The sequence below is a fragment of the Oryza glaberrima genome, chromosome 12 (genome assembly GCF_000147395.1).
Source record: "Oryza glaberrima chromosome 12, OglaRS2, whole genome shotgun sequence".
Taxonomy (NCBI): domain Eukaryota; kingdom Viridiplantae; phylum Streptophyta; class Magnoliopsida; order Poales; family Poaceae; genus Oryza; species Oryza glaberrima.
The window spans coordinates 1,831,096-1,853,640 of NC_068337.1; the positions used below are offsets into that span (position 1 = coordinate 1,831,096).

At 49.7% G+C, this 22,545-nt stretch overlaps 6 protein-coding genes across 7 annotated transcripts; 5 read left to right on the forward strand and 1 right to left on the reverse strand.

The window, feature by feature from the left end:
- The first annotated feature begins 2,262 nt into the window (after positions 1 to 2,262).
- LOC127756780 (F-box/kelch-repeat protein At5g26960-like) lies at positions 2,263 to 5,449 on the forward strand. The gene is made up of 3 exons (XM_052282152.1): positions 2,263 to 3,590; positions 4,114 to 4,183; positions 4,344 to 5,449. Exons 1-3 carry the CDS (start codon positions 2,365 to 2,367, stop codon positions 5,076 to 5,078), a joined length of 2,031 nt encoding a protein of 676 aa, XP_052138112.1. The 5' UTR covers positions 2,263 to 2,364; the 3' UTR covers positions 5,079 to 5,449.
- A 4,375-nt stretch (positions 5,450 to 9,824) lies between these two features.
- Positions 9,825 to 11,275, forward strand: LOC127756779 (probable carboxylesterase 15). The gene has a single exon (XM_052282151.1). It carries the CDS (start codon positions 9,879 to 9,881, stop codon positions 10,962 to 10,964), a length of 1,086 nt encoding a protein of 361 aa, XP_052138111.1. The 5' UTR covers positions 9,825 to 9,878; the 3' UTR covers positions 10,965 to 11,275.
- Positions 11,276 to 13,812: 2,537 nt separating this feature from the next.
- Positions 13,813 to 14,933, forward strand: LOC127756682 (probable carboxylesterase 17). The gene has a single exon (XM_052282046.1). The coding sequence runs from the start codon at positions 13,842 to 13,844 to the stop codon at positions 14,922 to 14,924; it is 1,083 nt and encodes a 360-aa protein (XP_052138006.1). The 5' UTR covers positions 13,813 to 13,841; the 3' UTR covers positions 14,925 to 14,933.
- A 144-nt stretch (positions 14,934 to 15,077) lies between these two features.
- LOC127756683 (NAC domain-containing protein 90-like) lies at positions 15,078 to 15,832 on the forward strand. Its single transcript, XM_052282047.1, has one exon. The coding sequence runs from the start codon at positions 15,104 to 15,106 to the stop codon at positions 15,710 to 15,712; it is 609 nt and encodes a 202-aa protein (XP_052138007.1). The 5' UTR covers positions 15,078 to 15,103; the 3' UTR covers positions 15,713 to 15,832.
- LOC127756684 (uncharacterized) lies at positions 15,816 to 18,586 on the reverse strand. Of its 2 annotated transcripts, XM_052282049.1 has the most exons (5): positions 18,349 to 18,584; positions 18,166 to 18,261; positions 16,849 to 16,952; positions 16,603 to 16,739; positions 15,816 to 16,034 (listed from the first exon to the last, which is right to left on the reverse strand). In XM_052282049.1, exons 1-5 carry the CDS (start codon positions 18,406 to 18,408, stop codon positions 15,952 to 15,954), a joined length of 480 nt encoding a protein of 159 aa, XP_052138009.1. In that variant the 5' UTR covers positions 18,409 to 18,584; the 3' UTR covers positions 15,816 to 15,951. The 2 variants fall into 2 exon arrangements, with proteins under 2 accessions (XP_052138009.1, XP_052138008.1); XM_052282048.1 differs by having other exon boundaries at positions 18,166 to 18,586.
- Positions 18,587 to 20,331: 1,745 nt separating this feature from the next.
- Positions 20,332 to 21,710, forward strand: LOC127757739 (probable sugar phosphate/phosphate translocator At4g32390). The gene has a single exon (XM_052283305.1). It carries the CDS (start codon positions 20,426 to 20,428, stop codon positions 21,560 to 21,562), a length of 1,137 nt encoding a protein of 378 aa, XP_052139265.1. The 5' UTR covers positions 20,332 to 20,425; the 3' UTR covers positions 21,563 to 21,710.
- The last annotated feature ends 835 nt before the right edge of the window (positions 21,711 to 22,545 follow it).

Here is a 22,545-nt window from a genome sequence, read left to right on the forward strand (position 1 = left end):
AAGCCCGCACAAATGCGCGGGTGTCTTATTTACTGTTTCATGAACACAACGCTAAAAAAACATATTTGTTATAAGATTTCATTATTACCTTATAATAAAAAAGTATCTACGTTGTCAAATAGACTCTAGATATGTTAGATGATAATAATTTCTCCCAGATTATAATAAAAATGACGTTCACCCGGTTATGTATAAATTCCCATATTATCACGACTACTTATTATCATTGTTTTAAAACCTGGGCCTATTTAATGGATGAAATTGCATATGTCCTATCACCAAAATTAAGCCTAATACATTATTAATATACTAAAAGGTTTACCATTAATCTGAGTGTTCAGGTCTCACTTATTTCCAAATCCATGTATATTTATTGTAAGAATACCACTTCTACTGGTTAATGGAACAACACCGTTAAAATTTGACGTAAATACCCCTCTAACGGATGAAGCTTGCCGTAGCCGCCAAGCTTTCTTTCTCACACATCCATGTAGCCATGTCACTTAAACCTGGCGTTGAGGGCAATTTAACGCCCAAATCACTATCGGCATGCTCGTAGAGGATTACAATGGTAAGTAGAAAGTTGAGCACTATTACCAACAGTAGCCTCCAATAGGGCCACCTCAACTCAACCAAATGTATGCCTTTGCTAACGCTTACAACAACGTAGAAAGTTTTCTCATCCATGTTTGATGTCCTTCAACGAAGGACAAGAGAGATGATGGAGATGATAAAAATAGTTTTTCTCACAGAAATAGTTTTATTTACGTTTTGAGTAGATTTGTGGTATAAAGTAGACATGATTTATTTATAGTGTTAATCAGTACTATTTAATATTTTTTATAGATACAATATTATGTTTTGAAGATAAGCATGATTGATCATTCGACTGTGCTTAAAAAATTATATATAAAGAGACCTATCACGATGATAATCTATAGAGCATCCTATCATTATTATTTATATTTTGACCTAGATCTTTTTTTTTGGCAAAATTTGCTTTTAACACATGTTGTTCGTAATTATATGAAAAACTTTTACTAATTCCAAGAATATATTTATTTTCTCAAACTTATTTACATAATTAATTTGTTCAAGTGCACTTATAGTCAAGTTAGCGGGGGATATGGCATACATCTAGAAATTATGCCCAACATATTAGAATTCATCAACAATAATAAAATATATCATGAGTAGTTTAATGGGCATGTTATTGGACTGTTCATTTATAGCTAAAACTATTATGCATAAAAAAATCATACATATACCATCATAATCCTTGTTATGGATTAAGGTGCTTGTGTTATGGAAAGATCATTGACTCAAAATATTTTTTATAGTATTTTTCACATTACCTTGTAGTAAAGAAAGAATTTTTCCATGCGATAGAAAACTTGGGAGCAAAGAAGGAATTGGGTAAAACTTTAGGGACACATAGAAAATTTTCTCTAAAATATGTTGTGATATTATCTAAAAAAATATCATGAAATTAATTATTTTATGTCGGTCTTATGTGTCGTGATGTATTTAACATTATAATATCATTACTATAAGTCCACAGTAGTTCATTTAATTAGAGGAATACAATATGATCACAAATTGAATATCTGATTTAAAAAATAATTTTAAACATGGGTGTATGTTTAGAAGTAATATGTTTTATTTTTATATTATAGAAAATTATATAGACCGTCCTTTTTTCCCGATGGCACTAACGCACGTATACATGTTTTATTTGGGCTTTAACTTTTTCTACTCGTACGTACTACGTATGGTTTTTTGGGTTTTTTGGCTGGTGAACAGTTCGCCAGCTTTAATTATTTTTTATCGTACGTAAATACGTAGTTAAAATTTCCCAGTGAAATAGTTACGTATTTTGTTTGTATACACGCGAGATTTGGTGGAAGGGATTAATTTTGTTCAATAGATCTAATCTAACGGTGTATACTAATGGACCTACCAATTTAAATGAAAATTGATGGTGAGATGCTTTGCTTTTCTATAAATTATTAGAAAGTGTCACGTGGCGGTCTCCTAACATTTTGTAGGAGTCCACGTGACCGTTTGAGAGCGTTTGTAGGAAGTTTAATGGACTTTTAGTGAAGTACACTGTTATTCCTACAGGCCAAAGCTGACCTAACCAATTCAAAACGCTCAAATTTTAAACCAAACCTTCGAATTTCAAAGAAAAGCAACGGCTCCACCACCGTCGGCGTTGCTGCGCCCCGCACAAGGTGGGGGCACGAGCCCAGCCGCCCAACGACTTCCCCTCCACTCCACTCCACCTCCCACGATTCCCCACGTCCAATCACAACCCACCTCGCTCCCCGAGCAGCAGCTGAGCTCCCAATCCGGCAATCCGCCATGCCCGCCGCCGAGAGCTGCCACTCCCGCAGCCTCTCGTGGCTCGTCAAGTCCTGCATCCCCGCCGACCCCGCCCGCCACATCGCCGTCCCCGTTCTTTGCCCCACCCCGCAACCGCCGCCTCCCTCGTCGCCGCCGGCATCCCCAATCTCCGCCCTCCCCGACGACCTCCTCCTCGAGTGCCTCGCCCGCGTCCCCCGCGCCTCCATCCCTCCGCTCCCCGCCGTCTCCCGCCGCTTCGCCACGCTCCTCGCCTCCGACGCCTTCCTCCACCTCCGCCGCGCCCACGCCCACCTCCGCCCCTCCCTCCTCGCCCTCTCCGTCTCCGACAACGGCTGCATCGCGCAGGCGCTGCTCCGGTTTGAATCCTCCGTGCCCGTGCTCGAGGTCGCCGCGCTGCCGTTGCCCCCGACCCTGCTGCATTGCGGCGGCTCCGTGTTCGCGCACGCCCGCGCGGTCGTGCTGGGTCGGGATGTCTTCCTCATCGGCCGCGGGGCGACGCTGCGCGTCGACGCGCTCACCGGCGCGGCCCGCGCGTGCGCGCCCACGCTCTTCCCGCGGAAGAAGTTCGCCGCTGCCGCCGTGGGCGACCGGATCTACGTCGCCGGCGGGTCCGCGCGCACCGCGGTGGTCGAGGAGTACGACCCGGAGGCTGACGCGTGGCGCGTGGTCGGCGAGGCGCCGCGGCGGAGGTACGGGTGCGCCGGCGCGAGCGCGGGAGGCGTGTTCTACGTCGCCGGGGGCGTCGCGGTGTCCGGCGAGGGCGCGCGGGCGCTCGAGGCGCACGTATGCGCCGGGTCGGTGGACGCGCTGCACGTCGCGTCCGGCGCCTGGGCGCGCCCCCGTGCGCTCCCCGGCGGCGGCTGCGTCGTGGGGGCGTGCGGCGTCGGTGACCACCTGTACATGGTGGCGAGCCACGCGGTGGAGCTCTCCTTCTGGAGGTGGTGCGGCGCCACCGGCCGTGGCGGTGACGGCAGAGGCTGGGGCGGGTGGGTGGCGCTTGAGGCGCCGCCGATGCCGAGGGGGTCGGTGGGGCTCGGCATGGCGGTGCGCGTGGCGATGGCCGGCCTAGGAACCAACAGGGTGGCGGCCGTGGTGAGCGCTGCGGCCGTGAGGGGTCACAATGCCGGCGGCGGCGCGTTGGAAGGGATGGTGCTGGTGTACGACATCGCCGGCGGCAAGTGGAGCCGCGCGCCGGACCTGCCGCCAGGGTTCCGCCGCGCCGCGTGCGCCGGCGTCGAGTGCTGAGAATGTTGGTAGATGTGGTCCCCGCAGTTCAGTGAGATTCGCGCTATTTGGTGGGTGGATAGGATAGATTGATGCTAATGTCAAGTAACATGGCGCCATCGTGGGATTGTTTGTTGAACAGCAACTTGATCGGATGCTATTACAATTTTTTTCTCCAGTTGTTATTTAGCATTGGCACATAACTTGGATTCAAACTGGAGTACAGTTCTTATTCATTTTCTGCAAATTATGGGACGCAAATATTATACGAGTGACTATTCGACTGATAGCGATTTGTGATCCGTTTCCTGGAGCATTTTTTAGGCAGAAAACAGCACGCGGAGGGCCGTGGGGCTTGTGGTCAGATTCATGGTCCCATAGAAGAACTGATTCGAGTTGGTTGTCTACTTCTCTGTGGCTTCCTGTGATGCCAACAACCTACTGTCTCGACTGTCGTCCCGTCTCGAGTGATTACTTGTGCTTACATTCATTTACGATTGTACTCCATTTACATTGTTCAAGCTTGCAAAATGCAATGTGGTCCTCTTCCTGCTTCATAAATCACGATGAACGCGAACCACGTGATTGCACGGTGAGCATTTGCGCAAGAATATATCAACTGTTGCTGTAACCCTATAAGCCCTGTAATTTAGTAATCTATGTGGCTGTGTGATCCGAGTAATTCCTGGTTCACCTTCAGTACTTCACTCTCACTGCCACTGCACGTACGCACTCTCGCCATCCAAATTCAGAATCGATTCGGATCAGCTTCTACCAACTCCGCCTTAAATTTTGTCACGCCATTTCAACTCATACGCCGCTCGCATCGCAGCTCGTTCGTGCCACTGTCCAGCCGCAAGCCCCACTTCCCTGCAGCTGCTGTCTCCATCTCTTCCATTTTATTTGCTCACACTGAAATGCACGCGCGACTGCTGCTACGAATGCACGCGCCCATCTCCTTCGCGCCCGCATCTTCGCCCGACGCCGCCTCCTTCGCGCCCGCCGCAGCGGACGTCGGCGGCGCCGTGTGCCTCGGCTACGGCATCGCCATCGCCGTCGGCGTCCTCGTCTTCATCTCCACCGTCATGCTCGCCTCCTACATCTGCGTCCGCGCCAAGGCCGGCGCAGCTGCCGTGCTCCTCGCCGACGACGACGACGACGGCGGCGCCCCGGCAGCGTCCGCCGTCGTGGTGCTAGGCCTCGACGGCCCCGCCATCGACGCGCTCTACCCCAAGTTCCTACACGTCGGCGTCGGTGACGACGACAACGCGTGCGCGGGGGCGCAGTGCGCCATCTGCCTCGGGGAGTTCGTGGCCGGCGACGCGCTCCGGCGAGGGCCCGGGTGCGGGCACCGGTTCCACGCGGAGTGCGTGGAGCGGTGGCTGCGGGTGAGCGCCACCTGCCCGGTGTGCCGCGACTCGCCGCTGCCGTCGCCGATGGCCACGCCGCTCGCGGAGGCCATGCCCCTCGCTGCGCACGCTCGATGACACAGCCACACAGGTTCACATGTCACATATGTTACTGTGCTCTGTAGACAATTTTTGCTCTCTCGAATTTTCTTTGCTTCATTCGAAGCGTGAATGCGTGATTGATGTACTCCATACATTTCAATACTCGCATAGTACTACTCCAGAGTCCATATACTAGGATATAGCTTTTCTGACACTGGAAGCTTTGGGAAATGGATTAGGGTAAGTGATTAGTGATAGATGGAGTATTATATTTTTCATAGCACAGATCATCAGGACGATGTCTGCGGAACAAGCAAAGCTAGCGTGGGGTCGTTTTCATCAGGCAACGGACAATACAATACGTGCATCTTATTATGTGTGCACGTTAACTGGAGAGTGGATTCTAATCACTCGAGGATATTCCTTATGTATATTTTTTTTTCGAAATTTGATATAAATAGTTGTACGATGATATCTATCGATACATCAAAAATTAAATTCAAATTCAATCTACATATCAAGGAAAAAAATGCATGTGAATAGTATGCTACTATTCATAAGTTGAATTTGTTTTTTTTATATCTTGACGTGTGAGATGAATTCAGTCTTGAGATTTTGTGGAGTTGTATAGATATGTTGTATGAGTAGCATCAAATTTTTTCAGATTTTTTCATAACATGATTTTTAAGAAAATGAGGAAATATTCTCTCAACAAATCAAAATAGTTTTCCGTTAAGTCTCGCTCGTCCTAGCTGCAACGCATGTGGTCATGTGGAGTTATCATCACGCAACCCTGCACATTATCACAAGGTTGGCTCGACCGATTCATGGGCCTGTGCATGGGCCTGGCCAAGACATGATATTTTGGAAAAAGTACACCGAAGGTCCTCAACTTGTCATTGAGTTACAAAATCGTCTCCCAAACACAAAACCAAATATCCGACGTCCCTTAACTAATCAAAACTAGTCACAATAGGTTCTTCGGTGGTTTTAGCTCTGGTTTTGTTCTACGTGACGGCTAAGTCGGCGTGGGCCCCACATGTCAGTGTGTCCACGTCATCACTCACTCTTTTTCCCATCTCTCCTGATCCTCTCTTCTCCCTTACTCGGTTACTCTCTCTCTCTCTCTCATTCTTCTTTGGGTAGGCCGGCCCACGGGCACAAGGTGGGAGAGAGGGAGGGCGGCCGGCGGTGGCCGGCGATGGCCGACGCGGGAGAAGGCGAGACGATGGCTCCTCCTACCGCCGGAGAAGGCGAGAGGGAGGGTGGCCGGTGGCGGCCGATGCTAGGGCGGCTGCGGCCGGCGATGGCCGACGCGCAAGAAGGGGAGACGACGGCTCCTCCTACCGCCACAATGACGCCGTCCATTCCTCCCTCCTCGCCGAGGCCTTCGCCTCCGATTTCCTCCGCTCCCTCCTCCGCCGCATCCTCTCGTCCGCCTCCTCACCTTCCTCCCTCCGTCCACCTTCCCGCGCCAGCCCTCCCCCGTGTAGACTGGCTTCCCGACCTCCTTTGCTGACCTCGTCGTCAAGAACCATGATCGCCTCCTCCTCAACAAGCCCAGGCGCCGTCGCCCGATGACGGCCACCGCCCCGCCATCTCCCACCACTGCGCTCGTTGGCGTTGGGTCCTCCTCCTGCCTCCTCCCACGGTGGAGACCGGCAGACGTCGCTGAGCTGCCAGATTTGCATGGCCGCATCTTCGTCTCGACGATCCAGGAGGTGGAGTTGGAGGCGGCGGCGACGCCCAGGTTGAGGTACGCCGATTCCGTCTCCTCCCTTTGGACCGACGGTGACCTCCTCCACCTTGCCCTCCCAGCCGCGAGCGGGACGGCCGCTGAGGGGAGTGGGGAGTCCAGCGGTGAGCGCGCACGGGGAGGGAGGAGGTGGGGAGGCCTCTTTCTCCACGCGGCCACCGCCCGTCGGCCCTATGACCCTACCGCCCGCGCTCCTCCGTCGTCGCCCTAACCGGCCTCCTCCCTAACCGGCCTGCTCCCGCGTCGCCTGTTGCTAGCCGTCGGTCCTTCTCCTCTCCCTCCTCGTCCCGGCGACCTCCTCACGACCCGCCGGCCAGCCTGCTAGAGGAGAAAAGTGAGATATAGAGAGAGAGAGGAGGAAGGGAAAGGAGGGGAAGGAGAGAGAGGATGATATGTGGCATCCTGATAGGTGGGGCCCACATGGGTCCCATGGTGATTCAGCCACCACGTCGTATAAAAACAGGGTCAAAACCACTGAAGGACCTAAAATGAACGGATTTAAAAGTTGAGGGATGTCATATATCTGGTTTTGTGGTTGGGAGATGATTTTTGTAACTCGATGATAAGTTGAGGGGACCTCCGGTGTACTTTTTCCTTACTAGAAATGCTTACAGCATATACACTAGCAGACTATAAATCAACTATAAACAGATTTCGAGAAGATAAAATAGACAGTTATAGTAGCGGGCTGCAGATTTATAGACAGTTATAGTACGGACTCCAAGATGCATGCGTGTATGACAGGTGAGACTAGATATTAATTATGTAGTATATGTTTACAAATAACTAATATATGAATTGGCTATTAAGTTGACTATAAATGATTTAGAGCCAGCCGTTGGCTATATTATTAAACTGTTCTTAGGCCTTATCCGACTAATTAATGAATTAATTAGGTGCTTAAGGTCAACTTTCGGATCAAGCGTGTAGTGCAGTGTCGTTAGTTTAAGATTTGTTCGAAATAGGACCAGACCACGTTATTATCTCTGCCAATGGCGAGCTGGCGTGCGGAAGTAAACTCCAAAATTTAAGAGAAGTGGCTTTGAAAAATACAAAATTTCTAAGATAAATGTAACTATATATTATATCTATTTTGGGTCGGAGAAAATAAGAAGTTATATATAGACATGTCTTTTGTGTTATTGGTCAAACCGGTAGAAGATATCTCTAATTAAATCTGTAGAGCTGAGCTAGAAACATGCAACGCACGTGCACTTGTACTTTTGTAGTTAAAGAGAATAATATATATAGGAAAAAGTACGAATTACCCCCTCGAACTATCACGGTCATCCGAATTACCCCCGAACCATAAAACGGGACATTCTTCACCCTCAACTATGAATATCTGATGAATTACCCCCCTCGACTCAATCCACGGTGGTTTTGGTCTACGTGGAGTACACGTGGCAGTCCAGTCAACATTCTATTTTTAAAAAATTATGGGACCCACCTGTCATACACAACTCTCTCTTCTCTCTCACACACACTCTCTCTCACTCTTCCTCTCTCTCCCTCTCTCTCTCACGGGGTCAGCGGCAGTGGGCGGCGCCGTGGGACAACCGGACGAGGAGGCGGCGGTGGCGGGGGACGCGGAGGCAGTGGCGGCGGGTGACGTGGGATGACCGGACGAGGAGGCGACAACGTTGCGGGACGGACGGACGGACGGAAGCCACGACGAGGAGGCGGCGGCCGCCGTGGAGCGCGTCCCACAGGTTGCCGAAGCCCCACCCACCGCCGACATGGTCCCCCCACCAACCGCCTCACCGCCGCTGCCGCCTCGCTTCCTCCGCCGCCGCGCTCGCCTCCTCTGCCGTCAACCGCGCTCACCTCCTCTGCCGTCGTCCCCCTGCCAACCGCCTCGCTGCCGTTGCCGCTGCCGCCTCGCTTCCTCCGCCACCGCGCTCGCCTCCTCTGCCGCCGCGCTCGCCTCCTCCTCCGCCGCCGTCTCGCCTCGCCTCGAGCAGCGCGAGCTCCCGCCACCGCTCGCCTCATCCGCCGCCGCCTCACCTTGCCTCCTCCGCTGCCTTCTTGTCTCGCGCCCTCGTCCTCCCCACGCACACGCCACTGAGAGGGAGGGGGGAAGCCGCGCCGAGCTCCTCATCCCCCGCCACCGCCACCTCCACGTCACGCGCCGCCGCTCCATGTCCCCCGCCGCCGCCGCCGACGACGACGAGAGGGAGGGGGAAGCGGCGCCGAGCTCCTCATCCCCCACCACCGCTGCCTCCACGTCACGCGCCGCGGCCACCGCCGCTCCGTGTCCCCCGCCGCCGCTGACCCCGTGAGAGAGAGAGGAAGAGTGAGAGTGAGAGAGAAGTGAGAGAGAGTGTGTGTGAGAGAGAAGAGAGAGTTGTGTATGACAGGTGGGTCTCACAATTTTTTTTAAATAGAATACTGACTGAACTGTCACGTGTAGACCAAAACCACCGCGGATTGGGTCGAGGGGGATAATTCGTCCGGTATTCATAGTTGGGGGTGAAGAATGTCCGGTTTTGTGGTTCGGGGGGGTAATTCGGATAGCTGCGATTGTTCGGGGGTAATTCGTACTTTTTTTTCCTTCTAGTAAAGTATGTTAGAAAAATCATTCTTTGATTATATCCCATTATTTAATTAGTTCCGTTAGAAAATTCATTCTTTGATTCTATCCCATTATTTAATTAGTTCCTGGACTTTGTGTATTACTAGTACTTCTCCAGCACGTTAGCCGATATTAATCATATCCCTGTTCCAACAACCTAGCTCGCTGACCTTTAAATAGGCGGTTGAGGTCTTCTTTTTTTTTAAAAAAAAATAATGAAACAGATCAATGGGTCTATTTAGAGTTCTGAAAAGCAACTGTTTGGTAGCTAGCTTCTAAAAATATGAAAAATCCGTGTTTCCCAACTTTTATTTTCTAGTTTATTTTTTAAATTTTACAACTACATCTTCTTAAAATATAAATAAAACACTGGGTCGTTTGAGAGACCTTATAATTCTGAGAGAAGCTGCATCAGCTATAACCTCTCCAAACAAGCCCAATATATATAATCCGGCTTTCGAGAGAAAGCCAAGATAGCAAGAGAGTCCACGGCTGAAATAGCGAAATGCCCTCTACAACCACGGCGCCGGAGACCGATCCTAGCAAGACCGTCGTCGAGGAGATCACCGGCTGGCTCCGCCTCTACTCCGACGGCACAGTCGAGCGGCTGACACCACCGGGCGCGGAGCCCTTCACCGTCATCTTCCCGCCCTACACCGAGCCGCGCAATGGCGTCACCGTGCACGACGTCACCACGGCCAGGGGTGTAGACGCCCGCCTCTACCTCCCGGCCGAGCCGGCAACCGCGCACCGGCCACGGCGGCGTCCTCTCCTCCTTCACTTCCATGGCGGTGGTTTCTGTCTCTCCAGTCCATCGTGGGCTCTTTACCACAACTTCTACGCCTCTCTTACCACGAAGCTCGACGTCGCCGGCATCGTCTCCGTCTTCCTCCCACTTGCGCCCGAGCACCGCCTCCCTGCCGCCATTGACGCTGGCCATGCCGCGCTTCTCTGGCTGCGGGACGTCGCTTGCGGCGAGGACGAGAACAACAACGGCGCCGCCCACCACCTTGATCCGGCGGTGGAACGCCTACGTGACGAGGCCGACTTCGCGCGCGTGTTCTTCATCGGCGACAGCTCCGGCGGTAACCTCGTGCACCTCGTCGCGGCACACGCGGCGGCGAAGGATGACGGCGCGCGGGCTGATCTCCACCCGGTGAGGCTCGCCGGCGGGGTACTTCTCAATCCGGGGTTCGCACGGGAGGAGAAGAGCCGATCGGAGCTGGAGAACCCGCCGAGCTTGTTCCTGACGGAGGAGATGGTGGACAAGCTCCTGGCGCTCGGGGTGCCATTGGGGATGAACAAGGACAGCCCGTACACCTCGCCGTCGCTGGCGGCGGAGGCCGTGGCGCGCTTGCATATGCCACCGATGCTGCTGATGGTGGCGGAGAAGGACTTGCTCCATGATCCGCAGGTGGAGTACGGCGAGGCCATGGCGCGCGTTGGGAAGACGGTGGAGACGGTGGTGAGCCGGGGCGCGGTGGCGCACGTTTTCTACCTCAACTTCTTCGCGGTGGAGTCCGACCCCCTCACGGCGGAGCGGACAAGGGAGCTCATCGACACCATTAAGACATTTATCGACAGATACTGATTCTCCCTAATAGCAATTTGCAATGAAGATCATGCATGTATTGCATGCATGCATGTCCTGTGAGATAATTCGTATGTGCAGGTGCATCTATCTTTTAGCCATGCACTGGTCCATCTCCATCCGTGCATGGGTGTATGTTGTGTTCAGTTTCTGCATGTTTGTTACACCTAGTTTGATCGGTTTGGTGAATGTTTTCTAGTTGGGTTCAAACTTCCCTGTTAAATTTCCTGCGTGAATAAAATAAAGCATACTCAGTATGCATGAGCATATTGGCATCCAATTACATGCAGCGTTTTTCCCGATTACACCGAAGACTGCACATATACCACCATATTCACAAGTGTGGCCCTCAACTTACATTCAAATTAGAGAATGAGACCAATGCCATATCCTTGGCCCCATAAATTCCTATTGACAACACACTGGGACAGTCGGGTGTGTAATATTCGTGGACACTAGGATTAGATGCACATTTTATTCGACTGGTAAATCACATATTTCACCGCAAGAATACGATTTCTTAACAATATAGTTTTTTTTCTACTAATAAAGAAATCATTCTTATCGTTCTTAATAGTTCAAAAGATATCTTATCATTCTTTTGGAAGCCATTAAGGCCCCATTTGAATCAAAGGAAAAACCATAGGAATTCTAGAGGATTTTATCCTATGAGAAATAATTCTATAGAGTCTGTTTCCTATCAATTCCTTTGAAACAAAGGATTGTTTCCTATCAATTCCTTTGAAATTCCTATGGAATGAACCTTAGTAAAGCAATTTTGGAGGAAAATAAGTATGAGGTCTCACCTCATATTTTCCTCTTCATGTGTCTAAGGTTCCCGCGTTTTTCCTGTGTGCTAATCAAACGACAGTTTGAAGACTTTCCTGTGTTTCAAAATCCCATAGGAATCTAATAAGTGTGGCATTCAATTCCTACGTTTTTCCTATTCCTCTGTTTTCTCAATCCTGCGATTCAAAGGGGCCCATATATGGTTTCAATAGTAACATATTGATATTACTGACACACAGAAATATTTTTTTTCATATACTATGATGGTTTTTAAACCCTTGTATGATAACCCTTTGTATAGTTACATGTTAGTGTGCACCGAACTACACGTACTAGTTGTGTGTTTACATGAAAAAAACTTCGGCGGGGTGGAAATAAAGAAACCCTAAGATATCTTATAGTATTTGTTGGTTGCTTGATATTTTCAAACGTTATATATCACTTTTGAATGATCCATATACTACTCTAAGGTTCGAATATATAGCCAGGAAGTAATCATAACCCAACAAGTCTCTCTAGTTCTAAAAATAAATACAAGTGTCTCTCAGGCCTACCTCACAAGCATCCACCACCTCATCGCCCTATAATGGCCTCTCAAAAAATATGACACTAGATAACTCTCCTATAGAGAAATACTTTTATCTCTTAAGGAAATATCCTTTCATTTTTACATGACATCTAAACAGTTAAAAAAAAATAATAAGATAATTAAATTATTCATATGCGATATATATCATTTCATAAACATGCATGATTATTCATTTGACCTATAAAATCTGAAAAAGAAAGAACAAATATGACATGAATCAACGAGGGGAAATCGCACATCAAAGTATGAAAAAAAGAATGAAGTGCATGGCCGGTCCCTAAACTTGTGTGGGTGGGTCATTTAGGTTATTAGGTTCCTGAACTTGTCATAGGTGTAATATAGGTCCAAACAAGTTCTAACCCACTCCATACATTGACATGGCATTGCTATGGTGGCACCTACGTGTCAATTAATGGAATCCACATATCAAGCATATATAAAAAAATTAAAAACCATATTTTCTCCTCTTAAGTAGATAAAAAAAGATAAAAAAAAATCTAAGGTAGAGAGGATAGAATATGTTTTTATTTTTTTTCCTATATGACTGACACATAGGTCCGACTAACACGTAGGCACTACCGTGACATTGCCACATCAGCGCATGGAACAAGTTAAAGCTTGTTTGGAAATATATATATAACACCTAAGATAAGTTTAGAATCAAAAATACATCTTAAGAGACCTAGATGACACACCCGTATGACCGCATAAGTTTTAGAAACCGCTCGAGCAGTTCTCTCTATGAAAAATTATCTCCTCCTCTCACACCGTGCCATATCCCGAACATCCCTCGATCGAATGACAGCTAACTCACTGAAAAACTGCGGCATTGGCGATGTGGTTTCGCTGCTTGGTCATCACTGCTCCGTCGTCGGCTCGCCGGGAAAGGACTCCGTGTTAGTGATATTTGAAGGGCAATTTGATCTATCCAACGGCTATTGTTAGTCAACTGCATGGGATTTAGGGAATTGCAGTTGACTGACTTTAGCAAATACGAACTGAAACTCCAACGAAGAAGCAAATTAACTTAATTAATAAGTTGAGCAGCCTCTAGGCCTGTAGTTGGTTTTGGACATGAACGTTCCCACCACATTACTATATATCAACAACCTATAAGTTATTGGAGCAAAATAGTAATCCTCCATTCCAGAGAGATTTGATAGGACACACCATTTTATCGGAAGTGTTAGGTGCGAAGGAGACCACCATTTTCTGTCGATCGAGCTTTATTAAAGGTAGACCAAGACGAAACGACTCACCAAGACTAAGTGAAAGACTCAAATTAACATACTACAACAAATTAAAGACGACTTGAGCCAATCAACGATGGCGTCAAGCCAGCGCGTCCACACGACGTACGTATGCGCGCAGAGTTTGCAAGGCCAGGTCATCCATGCTCGCCGTGAATCCGTGCTGCGTCTATAAAACACAAACGCAGCATAGCCTGTTCATTTCACATTTTCACTGCTACGTACTCGATCATCTGGCCAGCTGCTGCCATGGCAACATTGCCGCAAATGGCCGCGACCAAGGAGCGTCAAGAGGCGGCTAACCCGACCACGACGACCAGGACGCTGGTCGAGTCCGTCACCAACTGGATCCGCGTCTACTCCGACGGCTCCGTCGACCGCCTCGGCCCGCCGGAAGCCGCCGCGTTCATGGTCCTCGTCCCGCCGTACGACGACCCACGCGACGGGGTCACCGTCCACGACGTCGCCACGGACCATGGCGTCGACGTCCGCCTGTACCTGACGACGACGACGCCGGCCGGGCGCCGCCCTGTTCTCGTCCATTTCCACGGCGGCGGCTTCTGCTTGTCCCACGCCGCGTGGTCGCTCTACCACCGCTTCTACGCCCGCCTCGCCGTGGAGCTCGACGTCGCGGGCATCGTCTCCGTCGTCCTCCCGCTCGCGCCGGAGCACCGCCTCCCCGCCGCCATCGACGCCGGACACGCCGCGCTGCTCTGGCTCCGTGACGTCGCGTGCGGCACCAGCGACACCATCGCGCACCATGCGGTCGAACGCCTTCGCGACGCCGCCGACTTCTCCCGCGTGTTCCTCATCGGCGACAGCGCGGGCGGCGTCCTCGTGCACAACGTGGCGGCACGCGCCGGCGAGGCTGGGGCCGAGCCTCTCGACCCGATACGCCTCGCCGGCGGTGTCCTCCTCCACCCGGGCTTCATCTTGCCGGAGAAGAGCCCGTCGGAGCTGGAGAACCCTCCCACGCCGTTCATGACGCAGGAGACGGTGGACAAGTTCGTCATGCTCGCGTTGCCGGTGGGAACCACCAGCAGGGACCACCCGTACACGTCTCCGGCGGCGGCGGTGACGGCGGCGGAGGGAGCCCAGCTGCCGCCGATGCTGGTGATGGTCGCGGAGGAGGACATGCTCCGCGACGCGCAGGTGGAGTACGGCGAGGCCATGGCGCGCGCGGGCAAGGCAGTGGAAACGGTGGTCAGCCACGGCCGCGGGATCGGCCACGTGTTCTACCTCAACTGGTTCGCCGTGGAGTCCCACCCCGTCGCGGCGGCGCGGGCGCGGGAGCTCGTCGACGCCGTCAAGAGCTTCGTCGATAGCCACTGAATCGATTCCAAGTTTGAATCGGTATCTGCTTCTACGTCTGAATTTGTGTCGAAATCCTGTATCCATCTCACCGTCACGTAGTACATGTCTACATCGCAATGTCTCTGTAGTTAAACAAGTTTCCCGCGCAATGCATACGTGTCTTCGTTTCTCCGATCCGCTTACGAAATTTCGATTTGATGGAGAAACACGTCGAGAAGATGCTCAGTTTAGGCTTTCGTTTCAACCCGTCTGCAGAGGATCTCATCACCTTCTACCTGCCACGGCTGATCGCCGGCAAGCCAACGAAAGACACCGAGAAATTCGTCTGCCGCGCTGATGTTTACGGCAGCGAGCCCAGTGACCTCGCCGGAAAGTTCGCGCCGGTGCCCAGGTGCGAGAAAGGCGGCAGGTTCTTCTTCACTAGCTGCAAGCGGCACAAGGGGAGTAGCACCAAGAAAGAGCGAACGGCGGGGGCTGGCACCTGGGTGAGGCAGAACAGCAAGGAGGTGAAGAACAAGGCGGGGGTCAAGGTCGGCGAGACGCAGAACTTCCGTTTCAAGAAGGACGGGAGCTACACCGACTGGCTGATGGAGGAGCACCACTGCTGCCGGCAGCAGGCCGTCGCCGGCGACGAGGAGCCGGTCATCTGCCGGATGTACGTGTCCCCGCGGGCGCCTCCGGATTCCGCGGCGCGCCAGGAATCCGCTGCTTTCGTGCAGCAGCAGCCGGCGCCGCAGGTTTCCGAGCCGCCGTGCGACAAGAAGAAGAGAGATGATGTGGCAGAAGAAGCCCCTGCCGCGGCTTAGGCGTCATCAGAACAGAATATATGATTTGAACTTTTTTTACCAACTGTATGTGCATTTCCAGTGGGATAAAGATTCTAACCAAAGCAGAGACTAAAAACATGTGGGTAATGTTTTTTCAATGACCATAACAAAATTATTTCGAGAGCAATACAGGTGCAAAGTTCAAGAAAGACTTCCTGCTATCTGAACTGGGGTGTTGCCACACATACAATGAACTCTGCAACCCAGACAGCACTAACCTATAGATCAGGCATCCCAATTCCAGCCTTGGCATCATAGGTTTTCTCCAGCACATGTTCAATTGGTGTATCCTTTGGGCCAGCTGCATGAATGAAACAAAATGGCCAAATTTAGTTTCCTCACAAAAAAAAAAAGAAAATATATACATCATATGCCGAGTAATATATTGACACTTTGACAGGAAATAGAACGCATTTGCTTGCATGTCAATTACATATTAGTCATTCGATAATAGATAGCCAAAATACAAAGGCATGTAACAAACATATTTAGTATTTTGACTCCAGGTATGTAAAGGTCATGGATAGATCAGAGTCATGATTTTTCTTTTTCAGTTTGTATTATTAGTTAACTGCTATTATCGTTCCAATGCAGAACAATTACAAAACAAACAATAGTACCACAAGCCAAACAGCAAACACCATAAGAAACATCTACTGTAGTAAACTAGTAATTATGCATGATGTTACAGTACCAAAGATTATTATAAGCACTTGATGCTTTCCTTTATTAGTATTTATTATTATTGTGATCTCAGTTGAACATCAAACTGGTACAGCTTAATTTCTGATCCAGGAAAAGAACAGCATAGACACCACAAAAGTATATATGCACTTGACAAGGGAACCATGCAATGAACAGAGACATACGTGATGTAGGTCTTGGCTTTCTTCGCTCCTTCAAAATTTCTGGCCTGGGTATCACAGCACCAGATGCATTCATTCCTCTAGCAAACCTGACTTTAGTTCCATCTTCCAAATACTTGTATCCAATCTTACATGGTTTCCTGTTGCCAGCGTTGTGTGGATAAATTTACCTTTTACCAGTAAACTGCAGTAGAAATGGAAGAAAAAATATTCTATCTAGATGACAAGATGGATGGTTAAGTATCATACCCAGTGACTGGATCAAGTACTTGAACATTTGAAACATGAAGTGGAGCTTCAATTGAGAAAATCCCACCTGTATGTCCTTCTCCTTGCTTAATATGTTTCTTAACCTGAAATGATATTAAGGCACAATTATTATTATCCAAACTCTTATGTAGAAGAGAAAACACTCACATACATAAGAACAAGAAACTGTTGTCTGTCGTTAGCTGTTACTTCCTCCGTTTCACAATATAAGTCATTCTAGCATTTTCCACATTCATCTATCTAGATTCATTAACATCAATATGAATGTGGGAAATACTAAATGCTAAAATGACTTACATTGTGAAACAGAGGGAGTACTGATTACAGCTGCCCAGTAGTCAAAAAGAAAAATGTGACACGTAACAACAAACATGTGAAGATTTTAGAAGGACAAGGTTTTTACAGTTTCACCATTCTTCTATTGCACCCATTAAAATCAATTCCTCAAGATCCATCTGGATACTGGACGAAACTAATTCAGTATTTACTCCTCTTTGTTATGGCATACAAATGATACAAACACACATGATATGATCCAAAATAGATACAGCATGTACCATTATGCAGTACATAGAACACAAGGATCCAGCAGGCATCTACAATTTCTGATCATTCTATGCATAAAGGCAGATGCTAAATTATTTGACCACTGCTTTTGTTGGATCACGCATAGCTAATTGTTGAGCTTATCATAAACACCACTCTCTATATACGATGATATGCACAGGTATCCAAATCCTCTTGATAAAAACTTTCTTCATATTATGCTATCCTTGTGCCATGATGGATATATAGTCCGCGGAATAATATTACGTTATGAGTATTTACAGGTTCAAATTCGTATGAACAACACTCCAATGGAAACAATGGTCGAGCTTACATCTGTTACAGCAAGTCATAAGCTATGTTTGTGACAGCAGTCAAAAACTATGTTTGCAGCTCCTACGACTAATCTGAACTCAGGACTTGGGAGTTTAAAAAAAAAACGAGTGCACCATGGAGATCAGGTCACATACTGCCATCTGACAGATACAGCGTTGTAAGCTCTTTTATCTCATTATTAAATGAAGCTTTTGTGCCTCTATTCTAAACTTTCAATAGTTGGGCTTAAAACCTTTTCAAAAAAAAAAAGGAAAAAATGCAGTAGTTTGCATCAGGCTAAATAATAAACGGTAATTTTCTGAACCAGTTAAACCGATGACACAAAACCTTGAAATCTTTCAACCAATCAGCACAAAATCTATGCAGTATTTGACAATTTCTGGAGGAGGGTGCATCAGTATAGCAATAACTTACCAAATTCTTTCCCTCGACGATGACACGGTTCTGCGACCGAATGACCCGCTTGATGAGCCCGCTCTCCCCCTTGTCCTTGCCTCTTATGATCATCACCTGGAAATAAACAGCGCCGAAATTGGAGATTTTGCTAGAAAGAGGAGAGGGGCGAAGAAGAATGCGAGGACGGGGAAAGATAATTACGTTGTCACCGCGGAGGATCTTCCAGTGTCTGATGAGCTTCTCCGCAGCCTTCCACCCCATCTCTCTCGACTAGATCCCTCCTCTCTTCCCAGCCAGCGGCTCGCTCCTGGGCTCCCCCTCCCTCCCAGTAAGCTTCAAACCTTGGTTGCGGCGGAGATGGGGGTGGCGGCGGCGGCGAGGGAGCCGGCGCTAGCGGCGAATGTGATGCTGGACAGATCAGAGTGGGCCGAGAAGAATGATTCGGGCATTTAATTGGGCCGTTTCCTTCAAAAGGTTTCGGATTGGAATAAGTTCGGGAGTGACTCCCTTAACTAGTGACCGTATCTAATTCGTATCCCTGATCCACAGTACGAATATCTCGACCCCCAACTATTAAAACCGGTGTAATTTAACTTTGACGGTTTTGCTGACATGGCGGTGTTGACCCAGTCTTCATCCAACATTTATGTGGTATTAGAATTAAAAAATATATGTAGTACCCATTTGTCACCCACACAAAAATAATTGTGGGACCCACTTATTATACGGGCCCACATGTCATCCCCTCTCTCTCCTTCCCTTCTCCCTCCTCCCCCCTCTCTCTCTTATCTCTCTTTCTCCCTCCCCCCTCCCATGGGGCCTTTCTCTTCACCTGGGTGGAGCGGCGGTGGGAGCGGCGGCGGCGGGGTGGGGAGCAACGGCGCCCTGACGGAGCTGCGTTGCACATGTAGCCGAGGAGGAAAAGGTGGTGGTGCAGCGGCGCGAGGGCGGATGGGGAGCACATGGCCGGCCTGCACGCCATGGCGGCGGCAGGGACGGGCGCCAATCCAGCTGTAGAAGAAGAGCGGTGGGGGTGTGGCTCCACCCGATGTGGACGCGGTCAACATGGCAAGGGAGGCGGGTGGTGACACCAAGGAAGACATCTGTGCGCACCACCGGATGCCTCCGTCTTCGCTACCCACCACGCCAATGTCTCCGCCGTCTCCGCTTGCCACTGTCGCCGCCCTTCCTCTGGCCCCAACACGCTGCTCCCACCTAGCAAGCGGCAACCACCCGCCTCTCCCCACCTCCGCCGCCGCTGCCAACCACCGGACGCCACCGCCGTCCCCACTGTCATATATAATCAGATAAAGAGAGAAGGGAGAGAGAGAGGAAGAAGGGGAGGAGAGGGCCCCACATGTCATCCTTTGTGTGAATGATAAATTGGTCCTACACATACTTTTTTTAATTCTAATTCTACTTAAGCGCTACATCAACGCCACGTGTAACGAAGACCCGGTCAATATTGCCACATCGATGTCACATCAACAAAACCACCCTCCAAAACCACTAAGGGAGTTAAATTGCACCAGTTTTAATAGTTTGGGGTCAAGATATCCGTATTGTGGTTAGAATTAGATGCGGCCACTGGTTAAAGTAGTCAACGTAAACTTATTCCTTTCGGATTTGTTTCGTTTCGCACCAAAAACCTATGGGCTTATGGTGGGTTTTGTGAAATCCTCTCCGGCCTATATATAGTCATCTATCTCTCCTCTCTCGATTTGGAAAAAGAAAAAAACAGTTTCTGGTAGGCATTCTCGAACGAGATATGAGTAATGAAATCGAAGAGGCGTGTTGAGTGAGCTCAAATCATCGGAGTTCCCATTCAATTGCCTTTTGTTTGTCAACTGTGCAGGTTGATGCTGGCATGCTGTTAGCCAGCTTAGCACACGTTCTTGTCAAATACTCGAGTGACAAGAGGTGTTATGCAGTTGATTCTGTTTCTGATTAATCTTAAATTGTTAATCCTCGGATCCAACGCACAAGCAGTTGACCAGTTGAGCAAAGTAGCAACTGAGTAGTGTGTATCAACGACCCTTCTCTTCGCAGCAACCAGCAATACCATTACCAGTACAGTTCAGCAACTAATCGTGAGCTGATTAGCTGAAGCACATAACACGTAAAGCGTCCATGACGATAGAGAAACGCACGTCACCGCAACAACCGCCAACTTTATTACCCACCAACTGCTCGACGCATTTCCTCTACGCGCGCGCCCACCACCGCCGGCGTCACACCTCGCCAGCCGCATCAAAGCTACCGCTCCTACCTCGCCCAAATGGGCGGCACCGGCGACGATGGCGCCAAGGCCCCTGCGGCCGCCGCGGCCATGGACTTCGTGTCGTCGTCGTCGTCTTCTCCGGCGCCAGCGCCGTCGGTGCTCAAGTCGGTGCTACTGTCCTATGCGTACGTGAGCGTGTGGATCACACTCAGCTTCTCGGTGATCGTGTACAACAAGTACATCCTTGATCCCAAGATGTACAACTGGCCATTCCCCATCTCCCTCACCATGATCCACATGGCGTTCTGCGCCTCCCTCGCCGTGGTGCTCGTCCGCGTCCTCCGCGTCGTCGCCGTGCCGGCGTCACCGCCCATGACGCCCAGCCTCTACGCCTCCTCCGTCGTGCCGATCGGCGCGCTCTACGCGCTGTCGCTCTGGTTCTCCAACTCCGCGTACATCTACCTCTCCGTCTCCTTCATCCAGATGCTCAAGGCGCTCATGCCCGTCGCCGTCTACTCCCTCGCCGTCGCCTTCCGCACCGACTCCTTCCGCCGTGCCTCCATGCTCAACATGCTCGGCATCTCCGCGGGCGTCGCCGTGGCCGCCTACGGCGAGGCGCGGTTCGACGCGTTCGGCGTCATGCTGCAGCTCGCCGCCGTCGCCGCCGAGGCCACGCGGCTCGTGCTCATCCAGATACTGCTCACCTCCAAGGGCATGTCGCTGAACCCCATCACCTCGCTCTACTACATCGCGCCGTGCTGCCTCGTGTTCTTGACGCTGCCGTGGTACTTCGTCGAGCTGCCGCGGCTGCGCGCCGCCGCGGGCGCCGCCGTCCGGCCCGACGTGTTCGTGTTCGGGACGAACTCGCTGTGCGCGTTCGCGCTCAACCTGGCGGTGTTCCTGCTGGTGGGGAAGACGTCGGCGCTGACCATGAACGTGGCCGGCGTCGTCAAGGACTGGCTGCTCATCGCCTTCTCCTGGACAGTGATCAAGGACACCGTCACGCCGGTCAACCTCGTCGGCTATGGCATTGCCTTCCTCGGCGTCGCCTACTACAACCATGCCAAGCTGCAGGGGCTCAAGGCCAGGGAGGCAGAGAGGAGGGCCGCGTCAATGGCGACGGCGAAGGACGGCGACGCAGAAGCCGGTGCGCGGCTGCTGCCGGAGAAAGATGCCGGTGAGCAGAAGAACTGATCAAAGTCGAACACCAAGCATAGTACATTAATGAAGGTTGATAGATCAACGGCATTTTTTTCATCTTTAGATTGCCTGAAGCTGCTTAGTATTATGTTTGTAAACATTCATTATTACAGAGGATACAAATAATCAGTGATTCGAAATATGCATGCTTAAATTGCAGCATTCATTTTTTTTTCTCATTTTAAAGATTCAGTCATCGTGTTAAAACTCCTTGCTCCCTGGGCACTAGTGTTCATCTAACATCACTGTCACATGGTTGTTAATCGTAGCATACTAGCATTCTGTTTGTTGATTGTGCTATATATGAATGATTTGGTGCACGATGCAGTAATGCAGAGCTCCAAACCTGATAATCCACTGGCTACCAAATAATACCTTCAGTTTTACTCAAAGTGCAACAAGAAAGGACCAAAAGACAAACAAATGCAGCAAGGAAATGACGCAAAGTGTCATTACAGTGAAGATAGTATATTGAGTGACTAGTAGGTCTGGGTAGTAGAAGAGAAAGGGATTTGCTAGCTTCCTACTTGTACTTAGGGCAAGTTTTATAATAGGGATAGTTGTCGCATCTAATTTTATCCATGTAAGATAAGAGATGATATATATAATACACCATATCTACACCACCTCTATTATTATAACCCAAATAATTTTATTTTATTTGTTTGTCCAATCCCCTCTTTCTTTTATCTTCTTTTTCTTGGGGTTTGTGTGGAGGTTGCCCCTTGCATGATAGGTGGCTCACCTTCTCTTTCCTCAATTATTACTTCCACCTCATCATCCAATCATACATGATATTTTTAGAGGCAACACATTAAGCATCACAGTACTTGCCCTTACTGCTGCCTACGATATAGGAGTATCCTCCTAAACCCTATAAACTCTAATACTAAGGGCTTCTTTAAAACACAGGATTAAAAAAAGATACATTTAAAAAAAACAAAGGATTTTGATAGAAATGCAAATACCAAATAGAG

What these genes read in the sequence shown, in the direction of transcription:
- LOC127756780 (XM_052282152.1), top strand. Translation starts at nt 2,365, where the DNA reads ATGCCCGCCGCCGAGAGCTGCCACTCCCGCAGCCTCTCGTGGCTCGTC. An exon ending in CCAGGGTTCCGCCGCGCCGC is followed by an intron (nt 3,591 to 4,113) that starts GTGCGCCGGCGT and finishes ACATTGTTCAAG; the next exon opens with CTTGCAAAATGCAATGTGGT. An exon ending in GCGAACCACGTGATTGCACG is followed by an intron (nt 4,184 to 4,343) that starts GTGAGCATTTGC and finishes ATCCAAATTCAG; the next exon opens with AATCGATTCGGATCAGCTTC.
- LOC127756779 (XM_052282151.1), top strand. Translation starts at nt 9,879, where the DNA reads ATGCCCTCTACAACCACGGCGCCGGAGACCGATCCTAGCAAGACCGTC.
- LOC127756682 (XM_052282046.1), top strand. Translation starts at nt 13,842, where the DNA reads ATGGCAACATTGCCGCAAATGGCCGCGACCAAGGAGCGTCAAGAGGCG.
- LOC127756683 (XM_052282047.1), top strand. Translation starts at nt 15,104, where the DNA reads ATGGAGAAACACGTCGAGAAGATGCTCAGTTTAGGCTTTCGTTTCAAC.
- LOC127756684 (XM_052282048.1), bottom strand. Translation starts at nt 18,408, where the DNA reads ATGGGGTGGAAGGCTGCGGAGAAGCTCATCAGACACTGGAAGATCCTC. An exon ending in GTACTTGATCCAGTCACTGG is followed by an intron (nt 16,740 to 16,848) that starts GTATGATACTTA and finishes CGCTGGCAACAG; the next exon opens with GAAACCATGTAAGATTGGAT. An exon ending in AAAGCCAAGACCTACATCAC is followed by an intron (nt 16,035 to 16,602) that starts GTATGTCTCTGT and finishes TCATTCATGCAG; the next exon opens with CTGGCCCAAAGGATACACCA.
- LOC127757739 (XM_052283305.1), top strand. Translation starts at nt 20,426, where the DNA reads ATGGGCGGCACCGGCGACGATGGCGCCAAGGCCCCTGCGGCCGCCGCG.